Raw genomic sequence first — 25,075 nt, 5'->3', positions numbered from 1 at the left:
GGTAATGCAAGAGTGGTCAAGAAAAGTTACCTTTCTGAAGCTCCCCAGGTATGTCTGCAGGGGCTCTGCTGCATCCTGGCTCCCTCTCTTGGTACTTTCTCTGGTCATAAACAGCAATATTTGCATTATCTGTACCCATGCTGCAGAGGAACCAGGAGTGTAGTTTTTGACCATGGCATGTAGTGACAGGACCGGGGCAATGGCTTCCCACTGCCAAAGGGCAGGGATAGATGGGATATTGGGAAGGAATTCTTGGTGGGAGGGTGGTGAGGCCCTGGCATGAGGTGCCCACAGAATTTGTGGCTGGCCCATCCCTGGAAGTGTTCCAGGCCAGGTTGGATGGGGCTTGCAGTAAACTGGTCTAGGAGAAGGTGCACTGGGATTGGACTAGATGGCCTTTAAAGGTTCCTTCCAGCCCACACCATTCTGGAATTCTATGATTCCAGTCATCAGATAGCTCTAGAGATTCATGTGAGCAGTAGGTGCCTGTTATGCACCATGTCACTTTGACATCCCTCTGCTCCAGCAAATTCTGCCCACCAGCTGATGAAAGATTCTCTGCCTGTGAACTGTATTCCAGATTTGCATTTCATAGAGAAATACTAACAGACTGTGTGATATTGTTGAATGCATCAGAAATCAGACCAAAATACAGAGCATGTAAAGTCTGTAATGAGTTTTGGACACCAGAACAGTTGCCAGTTTGCCTTGTCAAGAATGTATAAAATAGATATGACATGTAAAGACTTAAATGCTTATTATTTTTACTCAGTTGGACATAATGTACTCATCAACCAAAAGGAAGCATGGAAGAGGTGAAAAGGCTAAAAATTTGAAGAAGAATTAATTGGAGAGTGTACTGGGGGATGCAATAATGAGTAGTTGATGGTGCAAATAGAAGAAGGCATCTGCTGCAATTCTGTGTGTGTATACAAGCAAAGAATAACACAGAGATATCCTCTAAGCCTAGCCATGCTGGTGACTTCTTAGCTGGATTACTCTGGGTTTAGAATCTCAGAACCATTTAGGTTGAAAAAAACTTTCAACACCATTGAATCCAACCATTCCCCAGCACTGCCCAGTCCGCCACTGTCCCATGTCCCCAAGTGCCACAGCCATACAGCTTTTAAACTCTTCCACAGACTGGAGATTCCACCACTGCCCTGGGCAGCTGTTCCAGAGCTGGACAAGCCTTTCCATGGAGGAGTTTTCCTCAAGGAACCTGACCTTCCTTTTCTCCAGGCTGAGCCCCTTCCCAGCTCCCTCAGCCTCTCCTGGGGCTCCAGCCCCTTCCCCAGCTCCGTTCCCTGCCCTGGACACGCTCCAGCCCCTCAGTGTCTCTCTTGTCCTGAGGGCCCAGAGCTGTCCCCAGCACTGGAGGTGCCTCAGCAGCGCCAGCACAGGGACAGGCCCTGCCCTGGGGCTGTGTCACAGCCTGGCTGGGACAGCCCAGGGGCCATTGCCCACCTGGGCACACCTGTGCTCATACTCAGCTGGCACCATGAAAGAAATTCCAGGTAGAAATAAGAGCTGTAGAAAACAGAACCTCTGAAGGTGCTGATTTGCTAAAGTGATGTGGTATTTTTCAAATAAAATGCTGCTTTGAAGGGAAGTGGAATAGTCTCTTTGACATACTTGTGGGTTCACAGATCATAAGGAAAGACTTTTCCAAGGTTAGGAATAATGAAATACTGTGGTAGGTTTTCAGGGACTTCAGCATTGGAGACCTCTGGTGTTTGGCAGCATGGCACTGGGGCAGAGGACAGACCAGCACAGGCACAGGTACAGGCACAGGTGGGTGTGAGCATGCCTCTGCAGCCCCAGCAGAGCTCAGACCAGAGCAGGAATTGCCAAGGTTACCTTCAGTACAGACCTGGCCACATTAGCTCTGGGCTGTTTCTCAGGATTTGGACCATTCAGTTTACTCTCGAGATACACATAATGTCTGTGTGCTTTATTACTGAGGCAAAAATAGGTGAATGTATAAGAGTCGTCAGTATAGCGACCACTTTTTATTGAAAACTACTTATTTGCCTCTGTGTTTTTTTAAATAATCTAAAAATCACCATTGCGAGTTGATTGGGAACATATGGGAACCATTAATGCTGTACAGAAGAAACTGAAATCAAAATACCTTCTGCTTCCTATTACTTTACCTTTTATTTTAGAAAGCAATTTTAGTAGGAGATAGTGCATCTTTCTTATCTAAAATGGGATATTCCTATTCTGAATGGTGAACAAAGAGGAATGCTATGGTTCCTCTTCTGGCCTTATGCAGAAATATTTCATCTGGGAGCTGTCTATGCCTCCACTTCAGAGGTGGTCTGTAATTTGGTCAGCCGCTTCAGATATGTCAGGAATTTGGTGGAGACTCTTCACTTATCATTCCTAAAGATGTGTTTGGTTCATGGCCACGGCGAGAACTCCTTGGCTTTCACTGCTCTCATATTTCCTACAAGTGAGCAACTGATACCAGGTGGTGGAACAGGCCTAACTAGGAGCTGCTAGAATTTTGTTTGCAAAATACTCTGATAGACATCAAGAGGTTGGGAGCACCGGCTTAGTGATGCAAAGGATTCAATTGATGCAATTTCCTACAAGGAATTTCATTCTTCAAAGACATTTCCCTACTAGATTTTAAAATCCATCAAGTTGTCTTCACTCTGGCATAGCAACCCCTGTTGCAAGACCTTCAGGACTTAAGAACTACGTTTTTATGGCTTTCCTTAAAATTAGAAAAACCTTGATCCTGCTGATTACCAGAACCTAGCTGCATAATCTAAGGTTATGGTGGGTTTGGGTTGGGGTTTTGTTGGTTATTGTTTGTTTGCTTTGGGGGGCTCTTTTTGCCTGTTTCCTTTTTTCTCACTCCTACACCCTAGGAGTGGAGAGCAGAATACCTGGAAAAGCTCGTGTGCCCTTGAACATGCTCCTCATTTCAAGGTGGTTCTGAAAAATACAGTACTTCAGGTTTGCTGATTAACCTCTTGTGTTTCTCCTGCTATTGAATCACATGAAGCTGTTTCACCCCTTCTTAAATCAGCAAGGGTTGGCTTTGCCTCTCATTGGCTCCAGCTATGACTACTGGATACCAAATGTAGCTGTGATTTATGTTTCCCTATGGAAGCTACTTAGTTGAAGTGCTAATCCTATGGTACTTTACAGTGAGAGGTTTGTTTTCTTCTTTTCTTCTCCATTTGGTGTGCCATTAATACACCATATTACTCTCCCAGTGGTGAACGTGGCTGGAAATAAAATTCTCAAAGTGTTTCTTTCAATCGCTTTCAAAGGGAAATAAAATTGACAAAAACAGATTCAAAACTTACTCATTTTTTGCCAAGTGATTTTTTCTTCTGTCTTTCAGAACTGACCTTTGCAGTTGCAGGCAGAGGAGGCAGCAACGTGTTGTACTGTTATTTTTAGCTGGAGGAGAAGGAGAGGAGTTGTCATGTTGATTAGGCAGCAGCACTGCCTGGGCTGCCACAGGCCTCACAGCACTTCAGCATCTGCTGATGGAATCCAATTGGAGAAAACATTTTGCCCTTGATAGCTCTGCTGTTGGCATGCTGTAAAGGGAAGTATTTTGTTACTTCAGCCTTGCAGCCCAATCGAAGACAACAGTTGGGTGAAATAACAGACACTGTGGTTGTTCCCTCACAATCTCAAAAGTAATCTCCAAAACCTAAAATATTGCCTTTAAATGAAAAATGTTTCTGAATAATTCTAATTTTGTAGTACTTTTAATCTCTGGCAATATCTTGTAAGTTTACTGTTTAGAAAACAAAAGGAGAAAGTATGAGTTTCTCATGGAAAATTGATCTCTAGGAAGAAATTCTCACTGCGGGGGTGGTGAGGCCCTGGCACAGGTTTCCCAGAGCAGCTGTGGCTGTCCCTGGATCCCTGAAAGTGCCCAAAGCCAGGCTGGATGGGGCTGGGAGTATCCTGAGCTAGTGGAAGGTGTCCCTGCCCATGGCAGGGATATCCACTGGATGATCCCTTCCCAGCCAAAGCATTCCATGAGTCTGTGATTAAAACCAGTTTTGGAAATCACTGTAGAAAACTACATAGTTTTTGTACAGAAATATTAATGGTATTTTGATAGAAACCCTGGCAAGGCCTGAGCTGTAGATGGCCAAACCAGATCCCCTGTGCCCATTGTACCACAGGTCTGGGTACCTTAGGATAGACTAAGGTACAGCCAGGATTAGACTCTGCACAGGGCAAGGCTCTCCATGCCTTTTATCTGGACAGGGATCAGATATTCCTGATGAGGGGTTGTCTAATCCTGGATTAGATGTGCCTTTTAATCTCTGCTAATATGGGAGCCAGACTGGAGAGAGAGCTTTTAGAATGGGTTATGTTGCTTCAAGGAGAGGCCTTTCAGAGCTCAGCATGACTAGGAAGAGAGTAATTCACAGCAACTCATGGAGTTTCTTCTTATTCTTCTTTTTAAGCAGTCTTTGCAGTTGTTTTCTTAGACCAATTTCCCAAATAATTAAGAAGAAAATTAATTTTCAGGAAAACATAATCTCTCAACCTTTTTTATTTGCCCTAAGATTTGAGGTTTTTCTATTCATACAGTCATATGCTCAGCTGGTTTTAAAACATGTACTAAAACCTGAAACTCTTTTAATACTATTCTCCCAGTTTATTTTTTCTGGTTCATTTTACTTTCAATGGGATAAGGAGTGGAAGTCTGTTAATTTTCATTTTTATTTTAAATTCGCCTCTGTTACTTGAGTAACAGAGGCCTAGAAGATAATTAAAGCTCTTTCAAAGGAAAAGGCTACTCTTCTTTAATATGATGTTGAGCTTTTATATTTTTATATCCGACTAGATTAATAGGAAAAGTCTTAGGCCCTCTGCTACAGAGGTGGGAGCTTGGGCATGAGAGACATAATACTGGATGTTTTTTGGTTCTATTCCTCATCTGGAGCTAATAAGAAAATGCCTTCTTTAGGATATCCTCTGTATAATTAATCATTAATTTTTCTTTTTGCTTTTCTGTTTTGTAAATTCATTGGGATACTTGTGGGTATCTCACTGTCTCATTGGGGTATTGTGCTCTCAAGGTCCAAGAGGGAGGTACTTAATTTCTATTTTGTTTGAAGTAGTAAGGCAAATAACTCCTAGAGATAAGCACCATTATTAAAGTAAGTATTTTTAATTTTAGTCATCAACTACACATCAAAAATAGCCATTCTGAGTTCTGTAAAATGCTGACATAGCCTGAAAATACTGGAAGCCTGTCTTGCTTTTGTTCTTTTGAAATATAACCCGAAGAAGATTAGTACCTTTACCACAAAAACATAAGTCTTTCAAAAACATGTTAAGATTGAAGGGTTTGACTTCCTAAAATAGGAAATGTCAGAATTCAGGGAGTATCTGTGAGCTTCATTCAGTTTTTTTACATGTTTGCGTTATGATAGTATTTTATCCTTTTGGTTAAAAGCTAAATATTAAGTTTCGCTTTTGTTGTGGTTTATCAGAACTTGAGCTAACAAGGCAGTGCCACTGGGATGGATTCTGTGCGGGAGCCTGCCCTTGGCGAGGATGGGTTTCACCAGTGATTACTGACAACAGAAGAGTGTTGAATGCAGGAAGATGTTTTTTTCTTTCAAAGTCTGTGGGCAACTTGCTTGTTCCTTTGTGAGCTGTGTATCCTCCACCAGCAATTTGTCCCAAACACAGTGCCAAAACCGTGTCAGCCTCACTCTGAGGTCCTCACGCTCTTTGCACAAGCTCTTTCTTGCTCTTTTACTCTTTCTGGTCCCTCCCTCCAGCTCCTTTGCTTATGAACCCAGCACATCTTCCTACTCCTTTTTTTCTAAGGATCAGAGATCACAGTGCTCCACCAGGTCCTTATCTCTAAGAACGTAAAAGCCTACCTGCAGCATCTGCCAGAGGCAGCAAAATTCTCCCTTTCTGCTCAAGTATGGAGATAATCGTAGGGACAGCACAGAAGATTAAACCTGAATTTTTTTCTTGACTGGTTTGTGTACTTCTGTTGTTAGAAACAAAATAAAACAGAGAGAAAAACCAAACCAAACACCACAATCCCATGACAACCCCAAAAAGCAACTTCCAGCAACTTTAGTCTGCCTCTGCCTCATTCACTTGGTGCAAGAGTTTCTAGAGATCCCAGCAAATCTGCCAGCTCAAAACAAGGGCTGGGCTTTCTGTGGGGGAAGTCACAAACAGGAACAACAAATTTGAATCTCACAGTAATCAAGCCATCAGCTGTCTTTGTTTTATGAACAGCAGCTGAGCTTTGAGGCATAATTAGGGTAATGGTTTCTGGCTCCAGCTGTGTCTCACTGCAGAACAAAGAGAGCTCAGCAGAGATTTTGTAGTATAATACACTTTTCCCCACTTCTACGCGAGAGAATTATCGAAGATTACTCGATGGACTGGGACTGTGACTCAGATACAAGTGAACATCAGTATTTTTCCACAGAGGGTGTTGAAAGCTCACAGGATTTTGCAGAACCTGCCATCAGCATTGTGCTTGCCTGCAGCCCAGGGGTAGCCAGGTGCTCTGGTGTAGACAGGCTTTACCAAGTGCCTCTTGGTATTTTTATAATTCTTCCAGATGATTCTAAGTAGGTGTTGAAATTTTTCCCCGGACCCTTTTTGTGTTTTGAGTCCTGGATCCCTTGTGTGACTAAGGAGTTTCCCTGGGATAAGGTATGGGGTTTGCAAAGTATATTCTTTTTGGATGAAATGGAAGTTTTCTGATGTCCCACATGGATAACTGCCAGTGGGATGTCTGCTTCTGCTGTGACCCACTGAGCTTGGAGAGAGATGAAAGTTAAAGCCTGACCTGAGTTCTAGCTAACAAGGACCAGCTGGGTCACAGAAAAGGAGGTGGGAAGGGAAATATGGGGAAAATGAGCTTGGCTTTACCAGGGGGATATCTGGAAGATGACAGGGAATTTGCAGGATTCTTTAGACCTAGAATCCAGGATGTGGAAGGTATATGTGGCACTTGGGGTGGATACTGGATGGAAGAGAAGCTTGGTGGACTTCCTTCTCATTATCCACTTGCTGTGGCTTTGAGTGCTACACAGATCCCAGGAAGTGTAGTCTCTCATATTGAGATACTTAACATTTGTGTTAAAGCCTTTTGCCCAGAAGTCAGTGAAACAATAATGGTTTTACTTTAATACCTTACAATGTAGCTCAAATCATAGAAAGACTGGAAGAACTCAAAAGCCTGATAGACAGAATGGACAGAAAGAAATATAGGCATATTTCAGTGCACAGTACTTGAAAATGTAAATTTATTAATTCAGCTGTGTGTGTTATATTGTAAAATCATCTGTCTGTTGAAAATGACTGCAAGAGGATGCTGAGAGTTGTGCTAATTTGACATTAACAAAGTCTCCCTGGCTGTGACACAGGCAATAATGTGATTATTCTTTAAGAAGTGCAGTGCTGCCAAAAAAGAAGATGACAGCTTTGTGTATAAATTGATCCAAAGATCTCTTCTATTTATTTATGTGCTGTGATGTTTCATTCCAGGTGATCAGCTTTTTCAGCTCCCGATTAGAGCAAGCTGGAGCTGAGCTGTCAGTGGAGCGAGTTCTGGAAATCATCAAGCAAGGAGCTGTTGCTTTGCCCAAAGACCGGCTAAGAGTAAGTGCTCAAGACCTCATCACTTAAAGTACACTGCTCCTATCAATTACACATATATGCCCTTTATGTCTGTAACTTCAAAAAATCATCTCTCCTCTCAGTAGTGACTGATAAGTGATTATACTGCCGATTGCCATATGTGTATGTTTTCATTTAAATTCCTAATTTCTGCTAAGTGTTTGGGTGAGTTTTTGTGATTAGTTATTAAATTGAAGTGTGTGGAGGAATTAAAATTTGCTGAAGCTAAGGTTTTCTTCAACATATCCTGACGATGCAGGCTCCTCTCTCCATCTGTTGTTTAGTTATACTGTAACCAAACACTGGTAATTCTCTCTTTTGATTAATTTCTTTTTCTGTCTCTAGTGTTCTTTTTCTGTTTCTAGTGTTCTAGTGCACCTCTGTCTTGGTCTATATTAAATGCTATAAAGATAAATTTGGAGGGCTTTAGTTAAGAATAACCCAACCTAGGGAAAATCAGTTCAGGACCTGGAAGTCTGGTCAACATGATGATGAGCTTTCTGTATAATCCTGAGCAGTCCCCTCTATTCCTTTCTGAGAACCTCTCAAATCTCTTGAGGGATTTACCAACTTGACAGGTTTTGGGAGACTAAAATCCATTAATGGCTGTGTGATGTTTAAATACTGCAATAAAGAAATCTGTGTAAGTGGGTAAGTAAGCAAATGGGAGCTGTGTGTGTTTTTTAAACACGATGAATCTTGTTTCTCTGTTATGTCAAGTGTTTTTTAAATACTGTCTGTTTTCTGCAGAACTATTTTTGTTGCTTCTCTGTGATAAGAGAGTGAGAGCACTATTTCTTTTGTGGTAACTTTAGTAAAATATCCTCTGATAAGGCACACTGAGTCTGTACAGCCAGTGGCAACAGCTGGTAATTTATTTATATGCTGGTAATTTTAAAACACCCAGTGGGAATTTTCTGGCTGGTTGCATATACTAATGTCTTTTCTGCAGTATCCTGTGTCCCTGAGATGGCACATCTTCAGTCACTCAGGCTGAATTCCTTCAGGAGCGGTTGGTCTAGAGTCCAAGTCCTGAGCCACAGTACAAGAATAGCCTGAGTAACACCAGAGCAGTTGTTGGGTCCAAATCCAACCCTTCAGGTTGTCCTTTCTGTGTGGTGATGCTGTGAATGCAGAGGAACACTGGAATTTCAGCGGTTTCTATGACAACTTGTTCTGATGTGCAGATAATTAAAAGCACTTATGTTGAGGCTACACCCTTCTTGACACAGAGCCATAACCAAATCAACTCACTGCATAGAAAAAAATGAAGGTTTTCTCAGTTGCTGAGTGTGCCACATTGACTGATATGTCAGGCCACAATTTACAGAAATGCTGTTTCTGGAGTGAAATCCCATCAAGTTTCAATTTTTTGCACTAACAAAATACAGTATTCAAAATTATATGTTTATATTGCCACTTAAAGCTACAAACCAGCAGTTTTTGGTATGTGCCAAGCTCTGTAAGTCCTCACCAAACAGTCAAGTCCTTCCAGTTTTAAGGATGCTTAGTGTTGCTTGGAGGACTTCCCTTTCCTCTGGAGCACTTGAGTTTTGGGACAGACTTACAAAGGGAAGCCAGCCTGGCACATCAGTCTTCGGTACTGACCACTTACACCTACTGGGTTTTGTCTTTGTGTTTTTCTTTGGTTTCCTTTTTTTCACTTTTTTTTGCCTTTTTTGTTTTTTCTTTTTATTTTCTTTCTTTTTTAATACATTTGCTGAGCAGCAGTTTGGCCAGAGCGCGTTACTTTTCTATGTAGAAAAGGTGACATTGATCTTGGGATGGAGTGTTTGTATATATATAGATATGTGTCTATGTATTGTCATGCATCAGTTTGTTTATGCAAGTAACATCCTTCCTTTGCAGAGGTAGTGATGAGGAGCAGCACATGTTTCCCTCCTATAGAAATGGCTTTGTGAGTCTTTGTGCCCTCTGTCCATGTGCCTCTCTCCTGGGAGTCTCCCCGTTCCTCACGTCTTCCCACTTAAGTCTGAGGTTTTCAGGGGAAGCTATTCTAAAGCTCAACAAACTCATATTAAGATCATACTGAAGATATAGTTACACAATAGCTCTGGCAACTCAGAGGCACTTCAGCAGCTAAGTAAAGGAGAAAGCTTTAATCCTTAGGTCTTTAATGACACTCTCTGGGCAAGTCTCGATGGGTGGGAGCAGCCCTACCCACTCTGGCTTTGATGACGCCTTTCAGGGAGTTGTGCAGAGCCACAAGATCCCCCCTGAGCCTCCTTTTCTCCAGGCTCAGCCCCTTCCCAGCTCCGTTCCCTGCCCTGGACACGCTCCAGCCCCTCAGTGTCTCTCCTGTCCTGGGGGCCCAGAGCTGTCCCCAGCCCTGGGGGCAGCTTGTGCTCAGCCGCTTTGGACAATGTCTGGAGGAATTAGGAATCTGTTGCATCTATGTTGACACAACCTACACGTAATTCCAATGTGCAAAGCTGTGGAGTTCAATCCCAAGAATATATCTATATGTGTGTGTCAGCTTTGCAGTTAATTGCTAACTAATTTTCAAGCCATCGTTGCCTTTTGCCACAGCATACTGAAGTGCTGTAAAGTACAAGAGACCCTGCAGAGATATTATTCCTGCGTCCTAGAAATAACCATCTTCAGCTGAAGCACTCTGGGGGAGGCAGTTGAAACATGGATATGATTTGGAAAATGAGGGCTGAGGCAGAGCTTTTACTCAGTCACTTCCCTGCAGCTCAGACAATGATGTTTTTTTCTCTTGTGTACCTAATGTATGCACGGATGTTTTCAAGTGAATGTTTCCAAGTTGCTTATCTTGGCCTTTGTCGAGGAAGTGAGCATTCAAGAGGTGCTACATGTATTCAGGTTCTGAGTCTGTTGCTTAGCCCATAGTTCAAACATGAATCAACGTCACCTAAAAATAACAGCACTTAGAGCCACGATCCTCATCTGCATAATGGAGCTTATCAGTTTGGGAGCACACCCTGGTGCTCCTGCTCCCTTCCACTATGGGGAGCAACACAGGATGCAAAGTGAGCATGGGTGGTAGCAGTAGGTCATGGATAAATATATATATGTGTGTGTGTGTGTGTCTGTGTTAGGAAAGATATCCTGCGTTTTCTTAGCAAATAATTATTGGGAAATGGGAGATCTAACTCAGATTTTCCTTCCAGTCCTGGAGCAGTCTGACTGGAGACAAACAATATAATTAACATTATTTTAAGCATATGCTTTTAGCTGTGTACTGTGGAAGTCCAAGAAAGTCCAAGCTGAGCAATTAGCCTTTTAGAAGACTTCTGCACAAACAGAGAGATAAAGGGCAGGTGCTGAAATCAAGAGCTGGTTATTTCTCCCTCAGTCTGTGGGAGGAGATAAATGGAGTTAATATGCCCGGGATGGAGGCAGAAGCCGTGGCGTGGAGATAGAGCTGTCTCCTTTGCAGACGAGCAGCCCACAATCCAGGCTCCCTGCTATATTGCAGAAGCTTATTAAAGGCAATTTAGAGATCATAGTGATAGGTGAAAATTAGCCTCATTCTTTCTTTCCCTTTATTTTTTTGAAAGTTCTCAGGCTGCCTTCCTTCCCTTTGGTGACCTATCTGTACTTTCAGGATTAGGAGAGTGAGAGAAGTGGGACCGTGTCTGGAGCCTGTGACTTATCTCAGGATTTTAAGGGGGGTTAGCCAGCAGATAACAACAACAACTCTTCTGCAATAAGTGGGAAAACTTGTTTCAAATGCCAGCTAGTGACTGGAAGCCGACATTTGGTTTTATGGAATGATCACACTTGGGAAGCCATGTTTAATGCTTTATAAAAGAAAAGTTCCCATTACCTAAGCCACTTAAGATGGAGATTTGTTTTTCATGAGCATTTTCTGATCTGCTTCTGTTTTTCCCCCACTCCTTTTCTCCCCATGTCAATGAGTATTTTGTCATCAGTGTGCACTTTGTCAGATGTTCTTTGTGTGCTATGCAGACATGCCATTATGCTATCAACTCTCACAATTTTGATATGGTACAAAATTTAATATTTATTGAAGTGCATTTGAGTTCGATGGGCATTAAAATTTCACAGAATATGTAAAAGGAGCAGAGGTAAAAGCCTTCAGTCTCTTGACAGAACAAGTTTCACTTTAGGTGTTAAAAGCACTTCTCATAGGTTTCCCCTTCTATTAACAATGTACTTCCAACTCCATCAGCTTCCATTTGTTTCACTGAAAAAAGCTGCTAATCACTGAGGCACCAGAGCACAGGGGAAGAGTAAATTGTCATCATGGTGATGGCAGATACTGCCTGTGAGGTGGACCAGAGCAGCTTTATATCCCTGGCACATCACCCTGGGGAAGCAGCACCAGAAATTTAGCTACAAAAAATACCGTAAAAAACAGTTGGTTGTTGAATGAGGTGGCAGTGAATTCAACAAGGGATGTCAAGCACAGGTGCTTTGGTAGAATCACAGATTCATTTAGGTTGGAAAAGCCTTCCAAGACCACCAAGTCCCATCATTTCCCCAGCACTGCCCAGGTGACCACTAACCTATGTTTCCTAGTGCCACATCCACATGGCTTTTAAATCCCTGCAGGGGTGGGGACTGCAACACTGCCCTTGGCAACAAGGGATTGACAGAGCTTTATGTAAAGAAATTTTCCCTGCTGTCCAACCTGAGGCTGCCCTGGCCCAGCCTGAGGCCGTTCCCTCTCCTCCTGTCCCTGTTCCCTGGGAGCACAGCCCGACCCCCCGGCTGTCCCCTCCTGTCAGGAGCTGTGCAGAGCCACAAGGTCCCCCCTGAGCCTCCTTTGCTCCAGGCTCAGCCCCTTCCCAGCTCCCTCAGCTGCTCCCCATCAGACTTGTGTTCATGGCAAATCAGAAATCAGGAATGGCCATAAAAGAAAGTGCGTGTGAAGTCCCCAAAACCAAAGGAACCTAAGCAATTTCTTGGCTTGGGTACTGAGCTCTCTTTGGAAGAATTTTCCTGCTTCTGCAGATACTCCTCCCAGGGAGAAGACATCATCTATTGGTCAGTCAGTGGTGCCATCACACCTGCAGAGGGACAGGACACAGGCAACCCTGCATAGCACCCCAGGTGGCAAAGGAGATTGGAGGTGTTCTATATAGATGTACCTCGTTGATCCAAAGAAACCATCCATTACCTCATCTTCTATTAGAATTGCTCCTGATTACAGGGGTTTTTTTCCCCACAGGTTTTTTGCTGTCCTTAGTCCTGAGTGTTTGGCCGCATCAAGATGCTGGATTCAGGATCCAGACCAGTGGTCTTTAATAATCCAAATTAAACTTTGGGACAGATCTGTAATTGCTTTAAAAGCTATGTACCGCTTTCTTGTGTTTATTTTATTGCTGTAGCACTTTTCCTGCTGTGGAGTTTTTGGTGGAATAGTTCACAAATTAACTCTGTGTAACACCATAAAGGAATAGGGACAGAGGAGTTACAGAGATCAACAAATCCATTACAGAGTTCTAAGACACAGCACTAAGCAAGAGAGACAGAAAACTTCCTTAAAAAATAAATTCATCCAGTTCTTCCTGATATTTATCTTTTTCTTTTTTTTTTTCTGGCTCAAAGGTCAAAGTTCTTATTACAGTGGAAGCTGATTGTGTCTAATACATCCTTAGGTCTGACGCTAGGCAGGCGTCTACAACACAGACTTCCTTTTGCTGACCCTCAGCTGCTGTTAACCCTTACCCTGAAGAAGATCAGATTAGTGACAGAAGTGTAAGAAAGTTTTAAACAAAGTGCTTCTTGGGCCTTTCCAGAACATTGACCATATGCTAAGAATAAGAGTATTTATGGATTGTATATTTCCTTTTGACAATTTATACCCTCAATTAAGATGTCAGACTTCCCTGCTTCTGTGAGCTGACCTGTAAGTGATGGACAATAACTCGCGTTTCTTTTGAAGGCATTTGTTTTAGAGGTCAGCTTCTCAGAGACCTTGAGCAGAGAAGAATATACTCTGCGTCCCTTGAGAAATATTATTTTGGGTAATCAAAATTCCAGGGGGAAAAAATGATCTTGAAAGTTTTGATGGGCTTTGTGGTCAGAAAATAACTTATCATTGTGAAACTGTGAGCGGTCAAAGACATGTCTGCACTCAGCTGACTCTGGCTAATCTTACAGCGGGACTATAAACCTGTCTGTCTGTCTGAGCCAGGGCAAACCCTTATGCAGGTGCTTTTCTATTAATGTAAGCCTTGCTACTTAAATTGGTGAGAATGAGTTGAAACTAAACTGGATGACACCACTTTATAATAAGTATGTCCAAGCAGGAGTTTCTATCATTTAAATCTGTTTAATTAAATGGTGCAAACTTGTGTGTAGGCAAGATCTAAAGTATGTGAAAAATACTATGGAAAAACTGTGATTATTATAGTGCTTGAAGTTAGATACTTGCTGACATAATGCATTGTATGGGAACTCTTGGCTTTGTAGTTTGAAACCTTACAGGAAGAAAAATAACGGCATCATCCCAGAAGGGAATGAAAGCTTTGGGGGTTTAGTTCAGAAATAAATACCACCCTCACTTTGAAGCATTAATATGATAATCCACAGAAATGTGACTTTAGTAGGAAGTAGGGTTCAGTAGCTAGTTAGAATACATAGCATGTTAATAAAAAATATACTCGTGTGCCTGGTTGCTTTAACACTGAAAACGCCAGTGGCCAAAGTAAATTCACTTTGCCATCTGTGGATTCAAAGTCACGGAATCACAGAATCATTTAGGTCCAAAAAGCCCTCTAAAATAAATTCCCCCAGGGTGGCCAAGGCCACCACTAGTTCACATCTACATGGCTTTTGTGCATGTAAGTGATCAAAAGTCTTTGAAACATGATGACTCCTGTTGTTCCATGGTTAAAAGTGGATTTTAGCAGTCTTTAGAGAGCCTTGTTTGTAGCCACATGTAATGCAAATACAGCTGATGAGTTGGATTGAATACCAACAACACTTCATTTTCAGAAGCATCCTTCAGGTATAATGGAAGGAATCAGTTAACTTCGAGACTTTAATGAAAGAGAAATAAATTCTACTGCAGTCCTTAGCAATGTAGTTTGACTTGAAACTTGCTATCCACAGCGCTTATTTTCATATTGCTGAATTCAAGGTGTTTCAAATATTGGCATAGGCTGGCAGTTATCAAGCATTTATCAAGTGTACTTATTTATTTTTCAAAGTTTGGTTTAATATTTTTATATGAAAAAAAAAACCCTAACATGAACTCTTCACCCATTCCTGCAAGTGTTTGCATGGATTTTAACTGTCATACATGTCAGGATTTGGATTTCTTTGGTGTGGTGTGAGACGAGTCCCTTTGCATACAAGGTCTGAATTGCAGCTGAGTATTTTATCTGCTTGAGTGTTGCCAGGCCGAGCACTGTGGCACTCACAACCTCTCCCTGGCACTCCCAAAGAGAGTTCACTCCCGCTGTAACTGACACCACATTTACATGTTACTCTTAAGGCTGTTTGAAAACGGAATGTGCTTTCTACCTTTCCCCAGTTGTCTTAGGAGTGTGAAAATTATACAGTATCACATTCTTTAAATTATTTTTGTAGCATTATGGGGAAAGGGACAAAAAAATCCTAAAACACCAAAAACCGCCCTTCAAATGATTCCAGGAGACTAAATTTTTCAAATGTGAATGCTCCTGAGAACCCAAACAAGTTACATTTGCTTTTACACAGCAGCTGTCAGTCAATTTTGGGATTAAAACCAGCTTTTTAACTTGAGTTTACTTCAGTGGTTATAAATTCTTTCATGGGGGTGGAGAAAAATAAACAGTAATTTTTGGCATTGTTGACTAGAACAAGAAAAAAACCCAGCTATTTTATTTTGCTTGTCTGCCTGGCACACAGTTAAAAACATATTAATGCTTTTCTGACACCTCCCTATTGAAGAGTAATATAAACATCACTGCAGCATCAACATAGGAAAAAAGCATTAGCAAACTTTTGAATCTCTGATCTTTAAACTGTTTCTCATGTAATATCAGTTTCTTATTGTAAAGCACCCAAAAATCCCTTTGAACAGAAAATAGTAATCATGCTTTCAACTTAGACCATTTGTATAACAGCTTTTCTTCAGAGATGAAGAATAAACTGGGAACTTCAGTCTTGTTTTCTTCCTAGTCGCTGAAGCATTCATTTTCATGGGGAAAATCCTGCTTCTACTGGAAAGTTTTGCTGATGGCTCCAACATTCTCAAGGTTGTCAGGCTGCATCTTCATGCTTAAGAGATGGTACCAGGCATGATGCAAGCAGGACACTAGGCAGGCCCCAAGGCTGTGTGTGTCCCATGGCGGGGAGTGTGTGGTTCACAGTGACTGGTGTCAGTTAGGAGGAAAAAGGGACTGTGTTTCATGTTCCCCTGCCCTTTCCCTGATTTCCCTGGCTGCTGCTCTGTGGGGATTGCATTGGTTGCATGGTCAGCAGCCTGGTGAGGATCTTGTGCCATGGGTGCTGTGTTTCTGCCTGTGCTGTATGTGATCTGAGCAGCAAAACTGTGTCTGTGAGCTCCTGACTTTCAGCCATCTCAGCTGGAGTGGATTGAGAGAAGCAGCTCAAGGAGCAATGGGATGGAGTTAGAGCTTTGTTAGCAGGCGCCCAGTCAGCTCAAAGAAGCTGGGAGTTACCCACATCAAATCCATCAGCTTTTGCTCACTCTTGTCCTGAATAGGTTGCCTTTTGTCACCCTTGTTGGTGAATAATTTCTCTTAGACAGATTACAATTCAAATAAGACACTGATGTCTGAATCCCTTCAATGTACTTTGACTGACTGTTGTAAGTTTAAGTTAGATATTGGGTAGAAATTCTTGGCTGTGAGACTGGTGAGGCCCTGGCAAGGTTGCCCTGTGCCAGAAGCTGTAGCTGCCCCTGGATCCCTGACAGTGTCCAAGGCCAGGCTGGATGGAGCTTGGAGCAACCTGGGACAGTGAAAGGTGTCCCTGCCCATGGCAGAGGGTTGGAACAGAATGAGCTTTAAGATCCTTTGCAACTCAAATGGTTCTGCAATTCTATTATAGAAATACTAATCCTTCTGTTCTGGGCTTTGCTTATGTCAGCCAGCTTGTGGCACTCCATACCTGCAGTGTTATCCTCCACTTTAATGCCACATCCTTAAGAGAGCAGGAAGACTTTTTCTTGCTGCAGTATTCCTTGCTCATTACGCAATGCTGTGCACAGAGTGATCGCAGTCTTTGGTAGAAGCACAGCAGCAGCCCAAAAAGGATCAAGGATACTTTAAAGGTGGCAGAGTTGTGAATATCAAAATGCTCCAAAGAGTAGCAAATCTCTTTTGTATCTCCTTCAGGTATTCCCACCACTTTTCTCATTTGAGGTTTAAAGCATGCATTAATTAATGCGAGGTAAAGTCAGGGAAGGAGCGGCAGGAACGGGGAGTTTGTTTGGTCTACGTGTGGGTGTTATGTCTGAAACGGTGCTCTGGTGTTCCTCCAAGGCCACGTACCTTGTTTGCAAACCTGTGCAGATAGACAATGTAGAGAACTATCATTCTTTTATGCTGTTAGCTTGTATTTGTCACAGCCATGAGCAGAAAACACCCAGCAAGATCCCAGCAAAGGAATGAGTAGTGATGCTGTGATAAAGGACAGATTCAACCAAGTTTCTGGCATTTTCTTTGGGAACAAGAAAGAATTTATCCTGGGCTTTCCAAAGAACTAGAACATGCAGTAAAACAGGATTCAGACACATTGAGAACAAGCATAATATTTATGTAAAGTTATATATTAATATTTCTTTCGTTTCCTCACCTTCCCGTTTATTATTTTGTTTTTCAGTAATGGGATATTGTGCATCCCAGTAAACTCCAAGCCCACAGTACTTTCTCCCTGTCACCAAGACATCTGGTTGTGCTGGGGGAGCTAATCAATTGCAGACGTAGTTGCTATTATAAGCCTGCAAGCCACTTGAAAACTTACCCAGGATTTTGGTAATGACGGGCCTGAAGTTATTATTTGAGCTTTTTCTTTTTTTCTTTTCTTTTAACTTCCCTTCAGGGGTCATCAGACTAGCAGTATTTTTATTCTTTTTTACGAGCTCAAATTTTAGACTTTTGAAAGTCCAGTTCTGTGTATGTCAAGCTACTTGAATTTCCTGTAAAAATGTTGGAGCTGTGAAAGGATTTGTAATAATATGAAAGTGAACAAACATCCAGGTTAACTCTGTCTGACAAGTTGGTGTTTAAATAGACCAGAAACTCAGGGCTAATCTTGGGATGGGGCACATTCGTCATTTAGCTATTAGGTCTGATATTTACTGTTAACATTCATTAAGACTATTAGTCACATTTATGAAGATAACTATAAAAAAAGCATTTGTAGCTCAAAATGAAGAACGGTTTAGGACTTGAGAGTGATGTTCAGCTCTTGAGGAGACGCACCCTATAGCTCCAATTGAAAACCCCTCCTTCACAGCCTCACTGATGCCAAAATCTAACCAATAATGAATGATTTATCATTCTGTATTTGGCTTTTTCCTGTTGGAAGGGTGGGGGCGAGATCCTCAGCTCCAGAATACCGAGTCACTCCTAGCACTTGGCTCTGAAATACATAAACAATGCGGACTGTTACAAGTCCCATCCCAACGCCCGTATTACACGGCCATGTGTTCTCAGAGTTCCTAGAGCCTGATGTCAGGCATGGACTGGGGCTGGTGTATTTTCTGATTTTCTGGGGGTCTCACATGCGGCTGGAGCGGCTGTGCCGTGGCCTGGGCTCGCAGCGCCGTCTGGCAGCACCGGCGTTGCGCTGGTGCCGCTCGGCTGGGCGGCGATAAGCAAAGAGACAGTCTGTCTCCTTCCAGGAGCCTCTCGGTCATGTCTGAGCGCTCGGCAGTTCCCAAAGCCTCTGGCTGACTTTCCCCTGTGGACCGTTCATTTATCAGGAAATGGAATTGGTTACAGGATTTCGCGCGCTGCCAAACCTCACTGACGAAATCGGCCCTGTTCCTGCTCTCAGAAGTAGGAAGAATGTGTTAACTCTTTGTGCTGACGCTTGTTTTTAGTGCTTTTGCTGAAAAAAAGCCAGGTTCCTTCCTACTTTTAAGGTTTCTGGAAATTGCTGACACACTCTCACCCCTTATGAATATACTACTAATGCAGGATAATTTTGCCTATTACATTTAGCTCTTTACATCACAGTTGCCACTGTCTTTATAAATATTATTTTAGGGCAATTGAGTTATGTTAATGGGAGATTTGCCTACTGAATTCAGGGTATTCTTGCTTCAAAAAATGTCTTCTGAATTAGAGGAGTGAAAATTAAGATTTATTAAAAACATAAACAATGCTTTGTTGTTTAAGGGATGCATTAAAGCCTAAGTTATAACTTATACATAACTTGTAGGAGCTTAACCAGAATTGAATAGAAATATGTCTTTAATTATGCATATAGGATGACAACAAAAAAGCCAAGTGCAGTTCTTTCTGAGTATGTTGCTGGTTTTGCATATAGTTACAAACTCAGCTGTGTAATGGCAAGGTAAACACCATTCTTTTTAGATGCTATTTGGAGGGCCTTGTCTTTAATTTTTAAAGTTTTCAGGAAACTTTAAAAAACAAATGCACTTTTCAAAATGTAAATGCATTTTTTGTGACTTACCAGACTCCAGGCTGCTCTAAATTTGCAGAGCTAGTTGTCAATCACAGAATCATGTTGAAAAGGCCTCTAAGACCATCAAGTCCAGCTGTTCCCCAGCACTGCCAAGGCCACCATTAACCCATGCACCGAGTGCTGCATCCACACAGGTCTTAATCCCCTCCAGGGATGGCCACTCCACCACTGCCCTGGGAAACTGTGCCAGGCTGGTCAGCCTTCTCAGTCAAGAAGTTTTTCCTAATACTCAACCTAAACATGAGCAAATTCTCAATTGTGCAAATTGCATTGAGAAACAAAGAGCCATTTTTGTTTTATTGATTTATTTATATTGATAGGAGCTACTCCTGGGGATTTTTCATTTCTCCAGAGGGTGACATCTGTCTCTTAAGATTCCTCAGTTTTGTCCCTAATTAGCTGAGCTCACTCCTTTTGCAATACTTTTTCTGTGTCACACACTGTATCTGTGTGCTTTAGAGGGGATGGAGAAATGACCATTTGCAGATTGTCTGCTGGTGGGTGCAGGTGTCTGTTCCTGTACCACTTGAATCATTTTAGTTTGTGCAATGATGTGTTGCACTGGGAGCATGTCTCTCATAACACATCAGTCTGTTTTAATGCAATCAATAGTTGTAACCTCCCATGTATGAAATTACTAAGCCCAGAGGTAAAGCACAGTGCACATATGGTAATTATTATGTCTGGAAGTGGTTGCTGCATTAATTGATAGCAGTAGCAAGTAATGCAGCCTCTCTTAATTTCATCACTTCTCATACAAAAATCCTTTAAATAGAATTTTTGCAGTCTAATATGGTAGTCTCCTTTTTATTATGAGCAAATCACTGTGGAAGTATTTAGAGCTCTCTTAGTTCATTTAGCTTCATGGCAATTTGTGATCCTTTGTTCCACAAACAAAAAGTGGCTGAAAACAGCTCCACCACCTGTGAAAGCACCATGTAAGCCTCATCTGCCACTCTGTGAGCTGTGGTTGTTGTTGCAGGAACCACCTGGGGTTGGTGCCAGCAAGGGACCCTGCTCATGGCCTGCATCCTGCGAGCCTGAGCCACTGCAGGGGAGGATAAGTGGGTGATTTGGCCTCATTACCAACATAACTGAGGCTCGTAAAATTCAAATGTTTTCCAAGCTGTGTCTGCAGCTGAAGTTAACATAAAAATATTACGAATTTAGCATTCCTTGCTTTTAAAAAATTGTGGTTTAGTAGTATAAATATAATTTTCCATTTTAAAGTAGTGTGTCATAAATACTCCTGAGGATCTCAGAATGTTGGTCCTTTCCATTGTGAACAAGGAAAGCCACGATGGCTAAGGGCTGTGTGTACTTGGAGGTCCCTCATTCTGTCAGTGAGAGGCTGATGACGTTTAAGGCCATTACAGTGCCAGTAACACTCAAATCTCCTTGCAGTATGCATTTAAAAATGAGTGAACTCATCACAATGCCAAAAAGACCTTTACTGTCATCTGGGGAAGCTCCAAATAATTTAGAACCATGGCTTGGGTGTAGAACCAAGCCAATGGTTTGGGTTGAAAAGGCTTAAAGCTCATCCAGTGTCAGCCCCTGCCATGGGCAGGGGCACCTTCCACTATTCCAGGTTTCTCCAAGCCCTGTCCAACCTGGCCTTGGGCACTTCCAGGGATGCAGGGACAGCCACAGCTGCTCTGGAGGATCTAAGCCAAACCCTCACCTTTCTTCAATGCTTGCTTAAAATCTTAACTTTCTTGAATGCATACAAGATAAAGGACTGGCTGAAAATAGGCTATTTTGGAGTAATAGATAGTAAAATTAAATCATATAAATGCAAATATAATGTAGGAAAGCCTTACATGTAGAGTTCTCAGAAGCACTGGTGAGGGTTTCAGTGGCATCAGGGTTATGTCGACAGCTATAGTTTCAAAATCAAGTATGTTGTCTGGTTTTACCTTCTCCTTTACATCTCACTTGTAGTTAGATTACAGTTCTCTAGGAAAGAAGCATCCTGTTCGTACAGAAGGCTTGTTTATCTTACTGAAATCCAGGGAAACGCATTTCATTCCAGGTTGAAGGAATGCATCAGAGATGGGTATTGCACAAGAATCCAAGGTAGCTTGGGAGGGTGGTGCTTGGGTGAGTGACTGGAGTACAGTGATTCTGCAGTTCAGGAATGAGGTGCGTTGGCCAAGATGAGGATGAAGGGTGGGCTAGCACAGGACACTCCTATTCCCAAGCTGCTGTCTGCATGGAGACTAATATTTACATGGAGGCTTACTGTCTGTCCCCTCCACCCCTGAAGATTATTCCAGTTACCTTCTGGAAGCTGTGTTCTGGATTCAGTCACTTCATTCCCGAGTCATTGCTTTCTTTGCAAAGCTCAACAATTGCATTGGAATGAAATCACCTTATCCTGGATTGGCCGTAGCTGCTTCCAAAGAGCTATTCCATAATACTGTTATGCAGGTTAGTCTCCTGCAGAAGGCTGGGCAGTGTTTTGGCTATCCCAGACCAGTTTAAAAAAAAAAGTTTAAACAAAAATGTGTAGACAACAAGGTCATGCCTGCCCAGCCAGGACTACCGTGGACTAGGTAACAGTAGCAATTTAATTGTATAAATGCAAATGTAATAAAATTAATACAGTAATATCTACTGTGATTCTGAGACTTAATTCTTCAATAAAAATGGGAAAGGGAAAATAAACCAAATCTAGCAGCAGATTGATCAGCAGTGCAGGAGTCTGCTGTTTCTCTCCCATGGTCTTTTTCACCTTGCTATGACTGGAATTCCCTTTGCTGCTCTGCAGAGCTATAACTGCAGTCACAGCCCTGTACCCAGCTGAGCTGAATAATGCCTCAGCCTTGGCTGTGGCGCTCTGTGGGTTGTAATTAACTAGCTCCCATTAAGCCACAGATGAAAATTCATGCAGTTACATGCAAAAGCTTTAGAAGATGAAGTAGTGTCATGTAACAAGAGGTGTTAAAGGAGGTTTTGTTTCTTTTTTTGCTCAGGATAAGGGTAAAAGTTTTAAATGAAAAGAAGGTAAATTCAGAGAAAGGTATAAAGAAGAAACTTTTTATAATGAAGGAGGTAAAACACACATTGCCTGGGGAGGTGAAGGATGCTCCATCCCTGAAAGGGTCCAAGGCCAGTTGGATGGGGCTTAGAGCAACCTGGAACCTGTGTCCCTGCCCATGGCAGGGGGTGGCACTGGATAAGCTTTGAAGGTCCCTCCCACACCATTCTGGGACTCTATGAAATAATTATGTAATTCTTTATGCTACCTGTAGAGAGCAGAAAAATATTTCTGTAAGGGACACAAGGGAAGTCTACTGCAAAGATCGTCTCCTTCCCTGGATCTGAAGAATCTGGTTGTGCTCCACTGGTGACAGTCAGGGTGAGAGGGACCCTTTCAGCATCTTCATCTCATTCCCAGTGAAAGGTGCTCCAGCTGGTTCCCAGCCATAAGGACACTATAGAGCTGTGATGAGCAGAAAACTGCTGTTAGGAGTGAAGTTTTAGGGGAGAATAATGTAACTGATGACATTTTCTGTCATCCATGATGGGGAATGTATACCATCCTGTTGCTGTCCATATGGAAGAGCATCCTTGCACAAGGCAGTAAATGGTGAGGGGCTGGTGTTAGGTGCTCTGCAAGCTTTGTGGAGGGGAAGGGTCAGGAGATGACACACAAACTCCAGTCTGCTAAAGGGAGTGTGGACTGCCAAAAGAGATCAGTGAAATATTTCTTTATCCACAGCTGAACCCTGGCCTGTCATTGCAGTGTGAAATAACCAGCGAAGTTAGCTATAAGTTCTGATTCAGAACTTATTCAGCTCTTCAGAGGTCTTCAGACTCTCCATTGGCTGTCTGTACATCTATTTTAAATTAATTGTGCAATTTAAAAATAAAGAACTAGTCCCAAAATTTAATTTTTCAGTGGCACTTAGAAAGATGGTGTAATTTAAAATAGAAGAAGAATCTTTTGACTAGATTTTGGGAAGGAATTCTTGACTATGAGGGTGGTGAGGCCCTGACACAAGGTTTCCCAAAGAAGCTGTGGTTGTTCCTGGAAATGTCCAAGGCCAGTCTGGACAGGGCTTGGAGCACCCTGGGATAGTGGAAGGTGTCCCTGCCCAAGGAAGGGGGCTGGAATGGGATGGACTTTAAGGCCCCTTCGAATCCAAACCATTCTACAATTCTCTCATTCTCTTACTTTGTGGGAAGGAAGGGCACAAGTAAGAGACTTTGAGCAGAAAAATTTAAGCTTTACACAGATTCTAACATGAAACAGTCTGTCTTTGTGTATCTGTTGTTTGACACCAGATACATTAGATTAACTGATTTCATTGGTTTAAGGAAGCTGCTACAAGAAAGAGATACCAAGTACAAGGCAGAAAGCAAGCTCTGGAGAAACAGGAGGCTGGGAAAGCAGTGTGAGAGTTTCCACGTTGCTCCCCATGGCAACTGAGCTCTGACCTGGGTAAACAATTCTCTGCATGTGTACGTTTTTCAAAGCTACTTCCATTCTGCTAACTGCTGGCCTGCCACATCATTTGAACTCTCTTAACCTTCAAGGGTGATCCCATTTTTTCTGAAAGAGAGCACAGAGGAGCTTCCCTGCCCAGAGCTGCAGAGCTTTGGCTTTGCAGGACATTGGCAGAAGCCCCACACTCTTGAGCAGCCCAAAACTCCCTGTCCAACACATCTTACAGGAGGGCTCCCAGCCAGAGCCCAGCCCCTGCTCACTTCAGAGCTGTACAATTGCTCAAGCTAAATAACATTCCCCAAGTTTCCCTCCCTAGAAAGCCTCCCTATACTTTTATTACGTTTTTTGCTGTGACTAAATCTGCCTCACATGTGTTGTGCAGCCTCCCCTTGCTCCATTGCATATGTTGTGAGTCCAATGAAAAGCGCAGTGCCAAAGGCACTGCATTCGTATGACGTGTTGTTTCCAAATATCTTGCAGCTTTGGTCAAAATAAAGTAAAATTACACTGAAATGCCCTGACCCCTTTCTTCCCCTGCTCAGTTGAAAGCTATTTCCAATCCATGTGTTCCTTTTCTACTGCAAAACTTCAGTGTAGGCAGAGTAGCTGAAAAGTATAAAAAGTTGCATTTAAAATGAATTTATTCATTTGTTTGATTAATAAAGTCCCACATTATCCCCCCCTCCATCAAGAAAAGGAAATCTTAATCACTTTTTAAATAAACTGTAAAATAATGTATCAGAGGCCAATAACTTTATCCCAAAAGGTGCAAAATTTAATGAGTTATGACAACTAAATACAAGATAAAGGGAGGAAAAAATCATGTAACTTCTAATTATACTCATCCAATTGCTCTTCCACTTATAAGGTTTAGCTGTCTTTTCTGAATTAGTCTTTTGAATTAAGTTTCTATAATATGTGGCAGATTGAGAAAAACAGTCCTCAGAAAATTTCTGCCCTGGATGACAGATGAACTACATAATGGAGTATAATCTCTTCCATTTTCATGATTTTGACACATTTTCACTTCTGTGTGTATGTTTAAATCAAGGAATCAAAATAAGTTTGAGTACAGAATATAAATCCCAGACAAAATTACAGCTTTCATTGCAGTGTTGGGTTAAATGTAAACAGCAGGGATGTTACAGATATCTTCTAATTAAATGCATAAATCAGAGGAATGTCTTCAATGTTTACAGCAACTGCACCAAAAAGTGAGAATGAGGAAGAGATGTACTTTGTCAGCTGATGGCTGCGTCCGCTGCATTCCCATACAGAGTTTAATTTTGTCACAACCTTTGGTACAAGTTGCAGAGCTTCTCTCCAGTTGATTTACAG

General features: G+C 42.2%; 1 protein-coding gene across 6 annotated transcripts in view; it reads left to right on the top strand.

Annotated features, from left to right (window-relative positions):
* The window catches only part of DYM (dymeclin), a 198,948-nt gene that overhangs the window by 156,404 nt on the left and 17,469 nt on the right, over positions 1-25,075 (top strand). For all 6 annotated transcript variants that reach the window (XM_005424193.3, XM_031059634.1, XM_031059633.1 and 3 more), the window contains one exon: positions 7,525-7,638. In XM_005424193.3, the coding sequence (XP_005424250.1) occupies positions 7,525-7,638 (114 nt within the window). The remainder of the gene's footprint in view (positions 1-7,524; positions 7,639-25,075) is intronic.

The sequence above is a fragment of the Geospiza fortis genome, unplaced genomic scaffold, assembly GCF_000277835.1.
Source record: "Geospiza fortis unplaced genomic scaffold, GeoFor_1.0 scaffold488, whole genome shotgun sequence".
Lineage (NCBI taxonomy): Eukaryota > Metazoa > Chordata > Aves > Passeriformes > Thraupidae > Geospiza > Geospiza fortis.
The sequence above is the reverse complement of the archived record's forward strand: the minus strand, read 5'-3'. Positions and strand labels throughout refer to the sequence as shown.